General features: G+C 57.0%; 1 protein-coding gene across 1 annotated transcript; it reads left to right on the forward strand.

Annotated features, from left to right (window-relative positions):
• Positions 1-6,793: 6,793 nt before the first annotated feature.
• On the forward strand, positions 6,794-16,172 carry SHISA8 (shisa family member 8; the record flags this gene model as incomplete). Its single annotated transcript, XM_079303243.1, has 4 exons — positions 6,794-7,341; positions 14,520-14,644; positions 14,751-14,891; positions 15,417-16,172. The coding sequence occupies 4 exons, from the start codon at positions 6,794-6,796 to the stop codon at positions 15,728-15,730; spliced, it is 1,128 nt and encodes a 375-aa protein (XP_079159369.1). The 3' UTR covers positions 15,731-16,172.
• Between the last annotated feature and the right edge of the window lie 572 nt (positions 16,173-16,744).

The raw sequence follows: 16,744 nt of genomic DNA on the forward strand, positions 1-16,744 counted from the left end.
CCTTTGTGCCCCTTGTGTGGGTGCACCCACCAAAGCTGTCCTTGTATTAGTCTCAAAGCTATTAACTAATTTTGTTCCTCCTGTGTGAAAAACACAGGACTTGTTTCACCTAAAGCCCTGCTGCTGGTGGCATCTGTCCTGTCCTTGGGCTGGGATTTGGGAGGCAGAAGGAAAATGACATATCTGGTAGGAGCACCAAGGTGACTCCTGATTGCTGCAGCGAGGCTGCTGCCGGCATGGCACAGGGACAGCTCCTATGTGGGAAAGCAGCACGCTGGATTTTTAGTCTCCCAAAAGACAGAGGCTTATTGAACAACAAAATGTCATCAGGGTAATGGTAGGGGACCTGAAGCAAATCCCTGCCACTAATAGGATTGGGCCATCTTCAGCAGGTCTCACTCACAAGGGCGGATCATGCCAAAATGAAGCTGGCTCGAAAGCCCACAGGCTCCTGGTGGGCAAGGGAGCTCTGCTCACAGCCAGCCACAGATAGCAAACCCTCTCTTTCCTCTGTAATCCAGTGAAAAGAGACATCAAAGGACAAGCACATCCATACTGGGACGCTCTTGGGAAGCCAAGGGCACAGACAGCCTGCAGTTTGCAGCTTGGCACATACCAGTACCTGTGAAAAGGCAGGTGGAGGAAAGTGATGGTCCCAAAGGCAGCACACTGCTCTCTGCAGAGGTAGTGCATGGGCATTGCACATCCACACCTCTGCATTTTCTTTACCTTCTCACCCTTGTTCCCTTCCAGTCAAAAAGCAAAACTGATTCTCTGGGCCTTCCCTGCCCTTCCCTGATTTCAATTAAGGATCTTTCCTGTGCCATTCTGCTCACAAGCCTTCCTTGGTATCTGCCTGAAGCTTCTCTTTGTCAGGACACATCCCTGATTTTTTTTTCACTCCTTAGCAACTCAAGAAAGGGCAGGAGCCCAGTGGACTGGGCCCCAGTGGAGTCAGCCTTTGCTGGAAAAGGATTACCATGAGAGGAGGAGTATGCTGAACCCCTTCAAGTCTCTGCTGAAAGAGCCTGTCCCCCAGCACAGGGAAGAGCTGGCAGAGGGCAAGCTGGATGTGCTCCTACTCGCAATGTTCCACCAGTCATCCTCTGCTTCCATGTCAAAACGTTGGCATTGCAAAGATTTAATCAAATTTCATACCTCATTACAACCACACACACAGCTACATCCACCTGACCCAAACTTGTGCTGCGTGGGGGTCATGAGCCTCTCCACGTCTCCTGCTTCCAGGGGATGAGGAGATGAGGAGGGACAGCTGGTTTGCACGGAGGCATCCTGCCCTGCTGGCCATGCCCTGCGGGCTGCGAGCCGCCCGCAGCACCTGAGTGTACCTGGCAGCCGGCCGGCACCTGTGCCAGAGCCTGTGCTTGGCACGGCCGCCCTTCCCGAGGAGAGGCTCTGCCCGCTGCTGCCGGTCTGACGCCGGCACAGCCTGCAGCACGCTGCTCCCGGCCATATGGCCTCCCCCCGCAGACCCTGCCTCGGCCCAACAGGCGCCCTGAATGCCCCGTCCCAGCAAACCCCAACAGCTCACTGCCACCACCACCAGCTCAGGTCCTCAAGCACGGGACGGGAAGCATTGGGTCCCTTTTGCTGCCACGGTCGGGTTTTTATTGCTCCACAGTTGGCTAAAGCAGCGTGGGGCTGGCCCCGCTGCCTCCGCCCTCCCTGCAGCACACCCCCTTCACACACAGCTGCTTCGATGAGCCCTAAGGATGCCCCGCATCGCGATGGGTGCTCTCATCCTTTCTCTCTTTGGATGTGTTTTGCCCTAAATGATCGTGGCTTCAATCAGCGCGTTGCATGAGAGGTGGTCAGGGGTGAGAGCAAAGGGGATGGAGAGAGGGAGCGTAGCCAGAGATGCCACCGCACTGCAAGTAAGCTGGGCTGTGCATTGCTGCTTCCGAGTGTTTATATGGCTTTTTTTAATGCTTGAAAAACTGGTAGAAACTTACTTTAAAGAGGAAAGGAGTAAAGACTCGGGCTCCACTCAGGACAGCAGCAGGGACCTGCTGCATAAGCCCAGCGTAGAAGGAGGTTTGAGGCTGTGGTGCTCCTGCTCAGCCTGCAGGCACCAGTGAGGGGGACAGTTATGGGTCGAACGTCCCACTGGCTGTCCTGAAGCTCAGATGTGTGTAAAGGGGACTGCAAAGTCTCTGCAGCCATCCCCAACACAACTTCCAGACTGTGCCAGCAAAACCCCTGGGCTAGCAAGCTGAGTACTAAGTGCCTGCAAAAGGGGAGCATTTACCAGCACTATCTCCAAAGTTAATCCTAAATTGAAAGTCCATGTGCAGACAGCCTGGGGGTCACAGCTGATGCTCCTGGACCTTTGTGCTATATCTGGAGGCACGGATGCCCTGTAACAGTGGCAGCTGAGGGAGCTCGGGCTTCCAGCCCAAATCCTGCTTACCCATACTGCGACATAAATTAAAAATAAGCCCTTGCTTTGAGCTGATTTTCTCCTCATTCCTCTGGATGTCATTTGGATTCAAATCCAGCTGCTTTTGGGAAGCTGGAAGCTTGCAAATCTTAACTTTTGAATGTTTGCAGTTATGATGGTAATGGTAAAGCACATATGTTTCTGTGTTCTCTATAAGCCGTTATGAGGCACAGTTGTTCTTTAACAGCCGTTTTACAGCCAGAGCATCGAGCACAGGCAGGAGAATAAAACCCTTGTGTACACTGGCTGGAAATAGGGTGGATTGTGGCTGCTCTGGGCTCAGCCACCTCATCTCTGTGCCTCCCCCAGTGCATTTTGCTTTCCCCTGCTTTAGTTATCCAGCACCAGTAGCCCAAGATCTGCTTTGGTTTCCCGAATCCATTGAGCCTCTGATAATTTGAGGAGGGGAGCAGCATCATTAGCCCATTAGCCCAGCACCCGACCCCAGGGATCCCTAATTGCAGTCCAAGGGTCCCTTATCCCAGTCCTAGGCAACAGATCTGAGAAAACTCAGAACTTCTGAGCAGGATGCTGATGGCCAATGAAAATTCCGTCACAGACACAAAGGCAAGGGGAGACTTTTCCCCGGTTCTAGCCCTGGTTGGAACAGAACCAGCTTCAGTAGCTGAAGTTTCAGAGGGAAGCAGGTTTCTCTGGTGTATCCTGGGGAATGGTGGGGATAGGGGGGAGGATGCATACGCTTCACGTACCCCCAAGGATGATGGCAGGAGCTCTGCCTCTCCTCTGCCTCCAGGCAGGGGACAGTGTCGCAGCGCATGCTGGAAGCTCTTCCTGACAGCCTTCCTTCGCCTTCAGCTCTTCCTAGCTGATGATGTCGGGTGTTAGCTGCTGATTTGTAAGCAGCAAAATCCACTCTGGCAGCACTCCTCAAAAGACAAGCATGAGGTGCTGGAGTCCTCCTATCACAGCACAGCCCTCTGAGATGGGGCATCCACCCCACAGCAGCACCCTTTCCCTCATTCACCCCCTGGCCCTGGGTGTCCTGCACGGTAAAAATCACTTTTTTGGGGGGCAATGTGTCTCTGATTTCCCCGGAGGGGAGGGGGCTGGCTGGATAGCTTTGGGGTTCCAAACATTCACTGATAGCTTTTCTCAGGAGCTGACTGCACCCCAAATCCTCCCACATTCACGGAGGCTCCCAGGGCTTTACTTCACATTGACGATGGTGATGATTCCCTCCTCCTGCTGCTCCTCGGGCAAGAGCCTGGCAGCTCTGCTAGGCTTGCACCCCCATGATCAGCGGGGATCTGGGTCTGTCGGGCTCTCTGGCTGTGACAGAGAGGATCTTCTCCAGATCACCGTGCCCTGCCAGAAACAATCTGTTTACAATGTCAGCGCTCGGCGTATCCCTCCCCGCTCGGTGTTGAACCGCCCGTATATCTATTTCTGCAGGCGCAGAGACACCCTTCTGTAGTCCGGGTGGCATTGTCACTACAGGGAATATTTCCGTGACATCCTCCAAGGCTAGTGGTCAAAGTCTAACTGAGCTCTTCTCCCAAATCCCCGTCCCTAGAAGGGCCCGCGGATGTTGCAAACATGTTTTTTTTTTGCTTTTTCCCCGGAGGTCCCTGCTGACCTGAATTTTCCTGCGGGTCCTGCCGCTGCTTCCCAATGATTTGAGAGTGTAGGTGCCTGGCTACAGGATTTCCCACTCACAACTCCCTCCCTTTGGGGATGCAGCTAGTGGCTGGGTCACTCATTTGACAAAGATGAGCTGACGGCTCAGCGGGGCTGCGGGCTGCAGCCCCCGGTGCCAGCGCTGCACGGAGCCAGCCCCGGCCGGCCCTGAGCCGGGGACGTGCCGGGCGGGTGCTGCTCCGCAGAGTGCCCGTGCTTTTGGTTTCATTCTGGGGTGATGCACGCAGCTAACGCCTTCCTTCTCGCTGCTAGAGACCCTTTAAATCGGCTGCTTCACACTCAGTAAACACCCTCCCCACTCCCCCCGCCTTAAACCCGTTCCCTTTCTCCCAGGTCATGCCAGGCAACCATTTTCCAGCAAACTCCTCGATTTTGGCCAGTTTTTCGCTCTGCCTGTTAACAGTCTGTTAAACTCTCCGGGCCCCCGGGGCGACTCTGCTCGCACACACGTCGGGAGCAATCACCCGGTGCCGGAGAAACGATTGCTGGCGTTACCTGGGCAGCAGCAAACTTTGCTTGCGCAGCTTCTCTCAAGGCCGATGCTGCTTTCGGCTATTAGTGGTAACGACCCCCAGGTCTGCAACTTCCTGATGATGGGGCTTTTCATCAGAAAGCCCTCCCAGATGCAGGGAAAGTGTGGCTTTTGGAGCCGAGTAGTTTTCTTCCACCTCACTAGATTTTTATCTCTTTCAGGAAGCTCTGGGGGCTACAAGCTACCTTAGCTAATGGATCTCTATTAGGCTGAGGCACTGGGGGCCGATCGGACACGTCCCGGGCTCCAGCTGCTCTCCTCATCCATGCTTTCAATGTCTTTGACTTTTGCCAGACTCCAGATGGGAAGCGACCAGGGGCCTGCAGTGCTCAGGCTTGGTGAATAGGGAAAGGATATTTTATCCTCCAAATCCATCCCGCAGCAAGTGTTTCACCCTCGATGGAAGCTTTTTGTGCAAAGCTCCAGCCTGAAATGTCGGACTGCCGTGATGCATACGCAGGATGATGATAGAGTATTTCATCCCATGAGACCCTCAGCCTGCCCCCTGTGGTGTGGCAGGTAAGGCACGGCTCCTAATGACAGAGGCTGGTCCGTGGGGCTTCACCGTTGGCCTGAAGGAGGCATCTGCCAGAGGGAGGTGAGCCTCCCCGACCTGTTTAATCTCACCTCCATCAATACGTCTTTTTGTATCACCACTTGCCTGGGGGCTGGGGTCTCCTGTGCCAGCATTATGCAGCTCAAGGACAGCCACATTCCCCAGGTTAGAGAACCAACAGGGCAGGACAATGCATTATTCATCCTCTCTCTCACAGAGCATGGAAGGAATATATACCCAAGAACGCAGTGGCGATGCCAGATTTGCAGACCTTTCCTGGTACAGGATTTAGGTCTGTCTGGAGGTGATGAGGCTGCAGCCACAGCTCCCATATGTCACTGCCCCTCACCCCAGCCGCTCTTGCTACAAGCTGTACAATGTGTTAGTGCTGGGCAAGGAGCCCGACAGCCCCTCAGTTTGTCCCACCCTGCTCTTGCCGCAATGCCCTCAGAGCAGGAAAAGCAAATCATGCCCTTCTGGGAACAGGAGCTGGCAGTGAGGATGAATACCATCTTTATGAGTGGCACCAGCCAGAGACCAGAGCAGTGGGTGCACATTCCTCAGAGAGTCTGAACTTCGAAGTCCAAGCACAGGGGTAGCCAGTGGCTGGCTGAAAATCACTGTGACTCTGTGGAGGATGACTTTGTAGGGGTGCTCCAGTAGCCCCCCACTTTGCCAATCCTAGAGCCCCTCCATCAACAGCTCCCCTTGGGGGATGCTCTGATGTTCACAAGGGACTGGGATTGTTGCTCTCCCCGCTTCCCTAAGGTCCCCCCGCCGAGGGGCTGCAGAAGGGGACCCCACCACGCCGGGGGCTCCGTTCCCCCACCATACACCCCTCCTGTAGCACCAAGTGCCCCGCAGCTCCCGTCCGGGCGAGTGGGGGTGCCGCGGCGGGGCTCGGTGGTGCTCGGGGGCAGGCGGGACTGGTGCCACGCGTGCCCGGCCGCCCGCGGCGGCTGCCCGACGGGGAGGGCGGGTGTCCTGCCGCCCGGTGGCGGCGAGGAGCCTGGCAGAGGACTCGGTGAAGGACCTTCTCCGGTTTCCTCGGGAGGCTGTCAGGCGGCGGGAGAGCCGAGCCCCCCGCGCCTCCCTGGCCGCGCTGGCTCCCTCCCCCTCTCCCCCGCACTCCTCCTCCTACTGCTGCTGCTCCTCCCGCCCTGGTGCGAAGGGCTTTCGCTGCTTTTCCCTCCTCTCTCCTCTCTGTCTCCTCGGCGGAGCGCGGTGCCGGGAGGCGCAGGCAGAGGCGCGGGGATGGGGCGGCCGCCGGCGCCCGACCCGCCCGCCCGCTCCCGCCGCCCGCCGCCGCGTCCCCTCCCCGGCCGGCGGGAGGCGGCGGTTCTCCCATGCCGCCCGCCTCGCCCCCTGCTCTGAATCTCTGCCCATCGGCCGATCTGGGGAAAAACGGGGAGGGGGTACATCCCCTCGCACTTTTTTTTTACCACCCAATTCTTTTTTTCTATCCTTTTTTGCCTTCCCTCGATTACGCCCCCCTTCTCCCCAGCCCGCTTCTCTTCCATCGGGGCTCTTCGGCGGCCATGCGGCCGGTCCCGGGCGAGCGGCTCTAACTCGTCTCCTCGCCCGGATGGCCCCCCAGAGCCGCGGGCGGATGGAGCCGAGCTACGTTGTGGGTATCTGCTGCCTGGTGCTGCTGGAGCCGGCCCGGGTGTGGAGCGGCGAGCCCAGCACCGGGGGTCCCGGGGAGAGCGGGAACAGCAGCCAGGCACCGCCACCGGAGAGTACGGTTCCCGCGCCCACCGGAGCGGCACCACCGGGGGGAGACCGCTGCCGCGGGTACTACGACGTGATGGGGCAGTGGGACCCGCCGTTCAACTGCAACGCCGGCATCTACCAGTACTGCTGCGGGACCTGCGGGTACCGCTTCTGCTGCCAGTTCAAGCCCGGGCGGCTGGACCAGAGCGGCTGCTCCAACTACGACACCCCCAACTGGGTCAACACGGGCCAGCCGCCTGCCCGGGTGGACGAGACCCCCGAGGATCCCACTCGTGACAAGACCAACATGATCGTCTACATCATCTGCGGTGTGGTGGCCATCATGGTGCTGGTGGGCATCTTCACCAAGCTGGGCCTGGAGAAGGCACAGGGTCCCCAGACAGAAATGACCGTCTCCAGGTAAAGGGGTTCAGTCCCCCCAGCTTCCCCGCTTCCTCTCCCCATGGGTGGCAGCTCATGTTCCTAGCCCATTGCGTAGACTGAGCCCTGGCTTCACCTTGGGACTGCCAAGAGGGTGAGGTGATCCCTAAAATCCCTGTCCAAGCATGCTGAGACATCAGGGGGTGGGTTGGCTGCAGTCCACTAACCTGGTAGGGAGGGCTGGCAGCCAGGACAGCCTCCATGAGAAAGGGTGGTGTACACCCATCTCCTCTCAAAATGACCTGCTCTGTCTCTTGAGGAGGCATGTCCCTGGCTCAGGAGTGCCAACCCACCAGCCAGTGGGGTGGGTGATATGTGAGCCATAGGATGTGGCTTCCCCCCCACCAACAAATCTGTGGTTCCCAATGTCCCAGGAAGGTGAGATCAGGTCTGGCTGTAAGTGGGGTGACTCTGGACTGCAGTCCCCTTGATCACAGACTCTTGCAGTGCTGGGGGAGACGAGGTGGCAATGACAGTTCCACTGTGGCTGCTGCGCCAGCTCCGAATGCATGTGTGTATGCATGCAGGGGTGTGCCCTGGGGTCTGCTCTGCGCACCAGCGTGGGACACCGCCCTTGCAGAGGGCACCCACACTCTCATACCCCCTGGAGCGCACCCTCCAGTGGAAAGTTGGGCAGCTTCTTCCTGGAGCCCATCCCTGTGGCTCCAACCTCTGCTTTTCAGCCTGCTCCTGGGGCTGAGCACAGGGCTGGTGGGGGGAAGGTCAAGGTGTCAGACACACTTCGGCACTGGAGACCCCTTGCATCTCCCCCAACTCCTGTGCTACTGCTGTGGCTGTCAGAGTATCTTCCCCTCTCCCTCCTGCTGCCAATACATGGTTCTCTCCCCATTTTGGGGCTCTACTTTGCATCTTCCCGGTGAGGACATCAAGCCTGGGGAGAAACCCATTTTCATGCCATTTTGTCAAGGGATTTTAGGTCTTAAAAAAAGGAAAAGCAGGGCTCGTGGAAATTATTTCATTGGAAGGATCAGGCAGCTGCCTGGATTGCAACCCCCAGCACCAACACACTCTCTCCTTCCCCTGAGCCATCCTTCTTACCCTGCCTATTTGGGACTCATGCAGCCACTGGGTGCTGTACCCCAAATCCAGACCTATCCCACTTCTTGCACCCACACAGGGGCACAGAGGCTGATCACCCCTGGTTGGAGGAGGGTCATACTGAGTCAGGGAGGAGGGTGACAGGACCTGAGACACAAGAGGCAGTTTGGGGGGATCCATGCTGTGCCCCACCTCGGCAGGGAGCCTGGCTGTGTGTGTGCTGCTACATGCCCGCACCTCCCCCTGCGTTGCCTGAGGAAGTGCTGGCACCTTGACAGGATCAATACGGCCTCTGCCAGCCTCCTGACTCCCCTTCCACTCGCCTGCCGCCGTGTCTTTTTTTGGTCATCCCCCCCACCTCCTGGGAAGGAGATACTCGGGGAGGGGTCAGACCCTGGGACACCCAGATCCATGTCCTCATTCCCTGCCATTGGGTATTGCCTTCTCCCACCACCAGATTCTAGTGGGACTGCTGCCACTCACCAGGGACTGTTTTCTGTGGGTAGCCCCAATTCTGCACTGCTGGAGTTGAGTGTTTCCCCTTGTGCCCCCCTTCCTCTAAACTCATGCAAGCCTGAATTTTCCCACTGAGTTTGGAGAGATAGGTGCCTGTTCTCCATAAAGCCACAGATCTTTTGGGCACTAGCATACAGACTGGGAGAAGGTGAGTTTTTCTCATCCACCTTTGAGAGACAAAATCAGAAGGGCACCTCCATCACTGCAGAAGTCAGGAGAAGTCTTGCCCTCCTCTGTGCCCTGTGTCCTTCCATGCAAGTTGTGAGCAGCTCTGGTTCCGCTGGGATGGTGACTGGAAAGTTGGGGCAGGGCAGGAGCAGGTGCAGAGCCCCAAGAACAAGGCAAAACAACTGGCTGACATGACTTCCTGGGTGCTGGGCTGATGGAGACAGTGCCAATGGCTGGGTACATCAGCATCCAAAAAGGGACGCTGATACCTTCATCCCACAGTGCCTGGGCAGGTGGGGGAATTTGCTTTATCTTGGTGCCTCTGAGACAGCAGGGCTGCTTCTACCTGCCTTGCCACTGTACCCATGCATGGCCCAAGGCATGGGCAGTGCCACCTCGCCTCCCTCCCGGCGCCTCAGGTAGGAGCTTCTCATTTGCTCCTTGGGCACCGCATCATGGCCGTGGGCCAGCTCCCTGTTGCACGGTCGTCTTGATTTCCATTCTTACTCCTCCCTCCCTCCAGGGTTTTTCCGCTCCTGGGGAGCACTTCATGCTGTCCTGGACAACTCCCACCACTGCTGCTTGCAGGTTTCTTGCTTGGGGGGTAAAATCAACCACTTTTGCACTTCCAGATGTTGTTTGTCATGGTTCTGGTCCTAGTCCAAACCCAAGAAGAGTGACCAGGTGCAAAAAGACCATTAGCTCCTCCCTGATGGAGACACCTGAGTCTGTGTCCTGCTTATTCTGAGACCTCCCCACACCTTGGCCATCTCCAACATGTCTTTGTCTCCTCATGGATTTGGCTGCTGGTGCACCCAGGGAAGTGGGTGCTCAAGTGACTGCAGCTACCTGGTTTGTCCTCCCATCCTCATCCGCCTTCCTCCTGCAGGGCCTTATGGCAGCTCCCGCAATCCCCTCTCCTTCCTGCTCGGCTCATGCTTGGCATCTGTCCCCGGCACTCGCTTAGCCTGGCCAAACCCTGTGTTGAGTCAGGAACACCTGCCTGTGTTTTTCTTCAGTCCCCGGATCTCCGAGGACGTTGGGTCCTTGGGGACCTCCAGGATCTGTCTGTGCCCATTACATTGAGAGCAAGCACGTACCTCAGACATCTCCCAGAAAACCTCCTGGGTGGGAACTGCAAATTTATAGCTGGTGTGAACAACCCTATGGGAAGAACTGGGCAAGAAGCAGCCTCCTAGAGAGTAGGGGGAAATCTGGAGAGGGGCAAAACAGCTGTCAGGAGCAGGTGCCCTGGCAGCCACAGTAGATGAGTGCTCAATTCTGGCTTTTCACTCCCTGGGTCTCCCATGCTATTTAAGGTCCTTAAATTTTGCCCCACTGTGCCCCCAGCCATGCTGGGTGTTCTTCTGGCAATGCTCAAGTCCAGGGTCATGCCTGCAGTTGATGTCCATGGTGGCAGGTAGTGGTGAAGATCTAGAAAAGTGTTTGCAGGTGTGCTACCATGCGCTGCCTTGGCTCTCTGGGGGATAAAAAAGGATCCAGCTCCAGCAGGGAAGGAGACCTGGAGATGTGTCCCTAGACTGAACATAATGTTTGGGGATGCCTATTTCCACTATGCCCAAGTTCCAACACCCACCACTGCAACTCCTGTTTTGCAAAGACACTTTGATAACCCCATGCCATCCTAAGCATCCTTGAGTGTATTAGCCCCACCAGGCAGGTTTCCCACAGTGCCTGTGCTGCTCGGTAGCATGGATGGCACCCCTGCCCTGAGCAGACACCTGTGAGCTGGGGGAAATGTGTCTCTTGGGAGGTGAAGATGAGGCTCTTGCTGGGCACAGGGGTGATGTGACCAGCTGGGATGCTCACCTGTGGCAACGTGCTCTGTGCCTCTTGCAATGCTGCACCTCTCACCCAGCTCATCCAGTGGCTGCCACCTTCTCCATCCCCACCAAGGCTTCACTCCAGCTCATGGCTAGGTTACTTCACACCATTAGTCCATCATCTCTCCTTTCTTTTGGAGGCTGTGCTGCCTCCATTGCTCCCTGCCCCCTTGCCAGGAATTGCATACTTTCTCCTGTTGGGCTTGCCAGGTATGGGGTTTGGGCCTCCCAAAAGTGAGTCAGACCCTGGGCTGGGCTGCCGGGTCAGCATCCTGCTCCTACACAGGCACATCCCTTGGGGATGGATCAGGAGCACTGAGTGCTTCATGCATGGCTTCTGCTGTTAAGGTCTCTTGGCCTCCAGCATTCTTGGCTCTGGATCTGCCTCTGTGCTTGGTCTCTGGTCTTGCATTAGGCTGGTTTGGGGCAACTTTGTTGCACCCTTAAGCATGACCAGGCTTGGCCCGGAGGTGGCTGCATGCCCGTGCATTGATGCTTAGGCAAGCTGGGTGGCACATGGGTCACACATGGCCTCAGGTACTCTGCATCCATGGCCAGAGTGTGCATGGAGGCCCCAGCAGTACCATTCATTGGAATGTTTTGCAAATGAGCAGTGCAAGTCTAAAGCTACATCTGCTCTCCTGTTCCCCTTCTCCATCTGCACTCCAGATCCATCTCGGTGCTGCAGACCACCAGGAGACCTGGGGAGATGTGACTTTACCTTCCTCAAGTCCCCCAGCACAGGACCAGACTGAGGCTCAAAACCCCCAAGCTGATGTTCAGTGAGACAACAGCTCCTCCTTAGTGTCACTCTCCATGTCCACACTCCCTACACTGTATCACCTGGGGATGAGCCAGGGAAGGGGTGCAGTCCCTGAGAGCCCTACTGGCAGCCCTGGCCAGTGGCACTACTCATGGTGCAGGGGCAGGGTGAATCCCAGTGCTGCCGGTGCTGGGACTCGTGCAGGCTTCTCACCTTAACGAAACAGCTCATTAATTGTTGGTTAAGCCGCTGTTGTTAATCGTTATTGTCCACATGCCCCGGGCAGTCAGCATGGAGGGCACGTTTATGAGAAAGAGCATTGACAGATTTATGTGGAGAGAAGTCACAGATAAAGGATTGCTCAAGCTTCATAAATAGACCCGAGGAAAAGAAAAAATAATTTAAAAAATAGGTCAAATCACATCGAACTTCCTGTTGAAACAAGCCTGTTTGAGCGCTGGCCCCAGGGACAGGCAAGAGCAAGGCAGCGTCCAGTGGGGAGGGGCTGGTGTGCAGTGCACCCCAGGGAAGGTGGGAGTTGACAGGGCAGCAGATCCCTGAGTTGACAGCCCACACCCATGGCCTCGGGGGACCTGCCTTCCCCTGCCCAGCCTAGGCACAGCCCACTGCCCACCCAGCTTGTGCCCAGAGTTTATCCGACTGCAGCATCCATGGCCAGAACCCTGGTTGGGTCAGTCTGTAGTAGGAAGGTTCCCAGAGGGGTGCAGACTTTAAATAGCTGCAGGATGGAGATGCCACAGCCTCTCCAGGCAGCCTGGTCAAGCATTTAACTACTCCTGAAGGAAAAAAAAAAATGTTGTTTCTTCTGTTTAAACAATATTTCCTGTCTCTGATTGCACCTGTCACCTCTTGTCAGCTTGACACTGTCCTTGTTACACCCTCCCTTCAGATACTCATGTACATTGATAAGATCCTCCAAACCTCCTCTTCTCCAGGCTGAACAGTCTCAGCCCTCTCAGCCCCTCCTCATATAAAAGATGCTCCAGCGCCATCTTTGTGGCCCTTCCCTGGACTCTCTCCCATACATTCACGCTTCTCCTGTATTGAGGTGGAGCCAGCACTCCAGAGATGTGGCCTTAACCAGTGCTGAGCAGAGAGGAAGGATCACCTTCCTCAGACCTGCTGGCAACACTTTGCCTAATGCAGACCAGGAAACCATCCAGTGCCTTTGTCCCAAGGGCACTCTGCTGGCTCATGGTCAGCTTGGTGCCCACCAGGACCCCCAGGCCCTTTTCTGCCAAGCTGCCTTCCAGCTGGTCAGCTGCCAGGGTTTGGTCCTCACTCGTTTCAATATCTTCAGCTCTATCAGGGTTCTCTTGGCCCATCTGGAGATTAAGTGATCCCAGAGGGATTGCTACACAAAACTTCCCAAGAATGATGTGAAATTAACCCATAGGGCAAGTGACCCTTCCTTGCAGTTTTGCTCTTGCCCCTGCCCTGTGATGCTGACTGAATCCAAACTGGGAGAGAAAAGGCTCCCTCAGGTCCCCACAAGCACAAGCATCCCTCAGGCACAATTCATTGTTTACTCCTTTGTTCTCACTGCTTTTCCTGGAAATTTCAAGCATCACGTTTGCTAGGTTTTTGAGCACTCCTGGTGCCATGAGCTGACACATCTACCAAGTCAGGATTACTCCCCCCTTCCTCTCCAATTTGCATTTATGCATGTTGAGTTTAAGCTGCTGTTTTATCGTCCAACCACTTGCTAACCGTCAGCTCACGGTGTGTGTCTGTGAGCCAGCCAGAGCCTTCGAGGCGCGAGGCATGCTGACAGTGAGCTGGGGATTAGCGAGCCAAAAAAAAAAAAAACCTGAGTGGACACCCCTGCACTCTTGCAGTCATGGTGTCTGCAGGAGGAATGGTGTCTTCTCATCACACCATCACAAAGCCCTGTGCCAGCAGGAGCATCCCATCCTGTCCTGCGACTTGCTGCCAAAGTGGCATGTGGCTAGGTCCTGCTCCAGCGCTGCCAAAGTTCTCCCTCTGTCACTGCTGTTGTACCCTCCTCTGGCACCACCAGCACCGGTGTACCTTGTTCCAGCACTGCCAAAGTGCTCCCTCTGTCACTGCTGTTGTACCCTCCTCTGGCACCACCAGCACTGGTGTACCTTGCTCCGGCATTGCTGGAGCTTGGCTGCTGTGCCTCGCTCTGGCACTGCCAGCGTGCTGTGGTGGGACTGCAGAATCTCTGTCCATGAATGTTAAACAGAATAGGGCTCTATCTTATGTAATGGTGTTTAATGTTTAATGCTGTTACTTACAAGGAGAGTGTTATGCACAGACAGTGCCTGCGCCAGAGACTACCACTAGTTGATTTCCTTCCCCGAAGGAGCACGAGTGGCCTCTCTAAAACATTCCTTGGGGTCTTCTCTGTTTTGAAGGGACTTGAGTGGAGGTGTTGCCTCCTCTTCCCTGTTCCATCAGGCTCTTGCTCCATGGGAACAGCCCAGAGGTGCTGCTCCAGCTTCCATGAGACCAGTTTCTCTGTCTCAGTTCACTGTACCATTGCAGCCTGCTTCAAGCCATGCATCTCCCTCACCTTTCTTATCAATTTATGCCCTTGGCTCTGGGAGGGCTCAGCCCCAGCCAGATCCCAATTAGTTGTTAGACTTATTAGCACTCCTGCAAAAGCTGGGTTAGTAACCTGGGTGCACTGCTCCCAGAGGCTCTTTCCTAGCCCCAGGTTGCCTTGCTCTGCCTTCAAAGAGTGGAGTTCAGCGCTGGGATGCATTAGGGATCCCAGGGGAGCAGGATATTGTTCTAACAGCCCTTCAACCCCTCTGCAGGACACTGACAGATCTGCTGAAGCAGCCAGGCCACAGCCCCTCTGAGAACATGGACAGCCTCATGGGGGGTGTGCAGGTCCCGCTGGGCGAGGGGCTGGCCCGGGGGCCCCCCAGAAACAGCACAGGTAAGGTGCTGGTGTGGTGGGGAAAAATAACTTCCCTAGAGTGAATGAAGGCAGTGTGGGAAGGTGCAGCCTATGGCTGAGCCCCCACCCATCTCTGCCCCTCCAGACAAGCCCCCCTTGAACAACGCGGTGGCCATTGCACCCTCGGTGGGGCGGCCCCACAGCCACGGCAAGCGCCTGCCGCTGGCCAGCAGCCTGGCCCTGTCAGCCCCGGACTACACTTCCTACACCACCCTCAAGGTTGGAGGTGAGTGCTGCTGCCGTGTGGGGTGGGATGGTGGCCGGGGACATGCACGCTGTTGACCCCAAAAACCAAGTGGGGAGGGGTATGGGGCTCACCGAAGGGCACAGGCAGGACAAGCACCCCAGTTTCCCAATGCTCCTGGGATGGCTGCTCACAGCAGAAACTGGGCAGCTCCTCCACCACTCCACCTGCCAGCTGTGCTGCCCAGCCTGCCAGGGCCCAGGGTTACCCACGGACCCACTGCACTGCCCAGTCAACCAGCAGCCAGGATCCCACACAGACCCGAAGCACTGCCCACCCCATCAGGGTTCAGATCCACATGAACACACTGCACTGCCCAGCACCCGGTTCTCCGGGATCTCCCAAAAGCACTGCCCAGCCAGTTCATTGCCAATACCGTTCCCCCATCAATTACCACCCAGAATCCCTCCTACAGCCCCACCCAGCCTTCTACACCCCTGCACCCTCCCCTATGCCGGCAGAAGGCGGTGTCCCTGCAGCGGTGACACCGCACGCCTGTCCCCACAGAGAGCTCCACCGAGGACTTCTACAGGCGGTTCGGGGGGCTGGAGCCACCCCCCGCCAGCACACTGCCCTTCCCGGCCGAGAGCCCGGGGCTGCCCGAGGGCTGCTCGCTGCCCAAGGCCAAGGGCCCCAAGGTGCCGGGGGGTCCGGCCTTCCCCGGGGGCTGGGAGGGGGGCCCTCACCGCGGCCCCCGCCGGCCGGGCCTGCCCCCCCTGCGCTCTGAGGGGCCGCCCGAGGCCTTCGGGCCCGCCACCTCGCTGTACGGGCAGCACTCCCGGCACCTCGCCACCAACAGCAAGACCGAGGTCACCGTGTGACGGCCAGCGCCTCGGGGGCTGGGGCTGCCCCCTCAGGCGGGGAGCAGCACAGGACTCACACAAACCGCGACGCCGGCCAGAGCGGGAGACGCGCCGTCCGTCCTGGGCCCAGGGATGGCGGCGGCCAGCTGCGCTTCACCGTGGAGGAGGCGCTGGGGACTCACCCGGACAGGAGCTTCGAGCGTTCTCAGCCCACTCGGGAGAGGCTGAGCCGGGGACACTGGCAGGGCCGTACCCCGCTCGGGGCATGGGGGCCAGTGCTGGACAGGCGGGGAGCACATTCTGCTGGGGGCAGGCAGCCGCACCTGGCTACTCTGACTGGATTCAAAGCACCGCCCCCACACTGCTAGCAAAGCCCGAGCAGCCCCTTTCCCTCCCCCGCCTCCTCCCTTCCCCACTGCCCCAGCCTCCACCTTGTCAATAAATAACACGTTAAACTGTATGGCCTTGGTATGAGTTGGCTGAGCAACTTCACACTGCTCACAAAACCTTCCCCCGGGGCTGCAGGGTGCAAAGCCCACTGCCCCACAGGGCTGGGGAACCCCCCGCAATGGTGGACATAGTGGGAATAGAGCAAAACCCTCTGAGCAGCTGCACAAAAACAGATCTCCTGCCTGAAGTTTAATGGTTCTGACAGAGTTTTACCAGGGGGAGCAGAAAAACAAAGAGATGGAGCGAAAGGACATTGTTCTAAATCAAGGTCAGGTAACAGCATTCCTCCCCTAGAGAAGCTCCTAAAATTGCAGGCTTCTGGCCCAGCTCCACCTTGCTTGGCTCTGCTCGAGCCATCATCCCCTTGAGTTGCTTCCAGAGGAGCATGGAGACACCACACTTGCTCCACCAAGGGACTCTGACTGCAAGCAACACAGTTCTGTTCTCTAGGTTATCCGGACAAAGGACTGACAGCTTCCCTGTGAGGTTTTATGTCTCTAAAGGACTTTCAAGCTCACCTCTGCTTAAGAGCAGCTGTTGGGTGGGATGAATAGAGCTAAGAGAAAGAGGGCAGGTGGGAGG

This window comes from Erithacus rubecula (genome assembly GCF_903797595.1).
Source record: "Erithacus rubecula genome assembly, chromosome: 4".
Classification (NCBI taxonomy): domain Eukaryota; kingdom Metazoa; phylum Chordata; class Aves; order Passeriformes; family Muscicapidae; genus Erithacus; species Erithacus rubecula.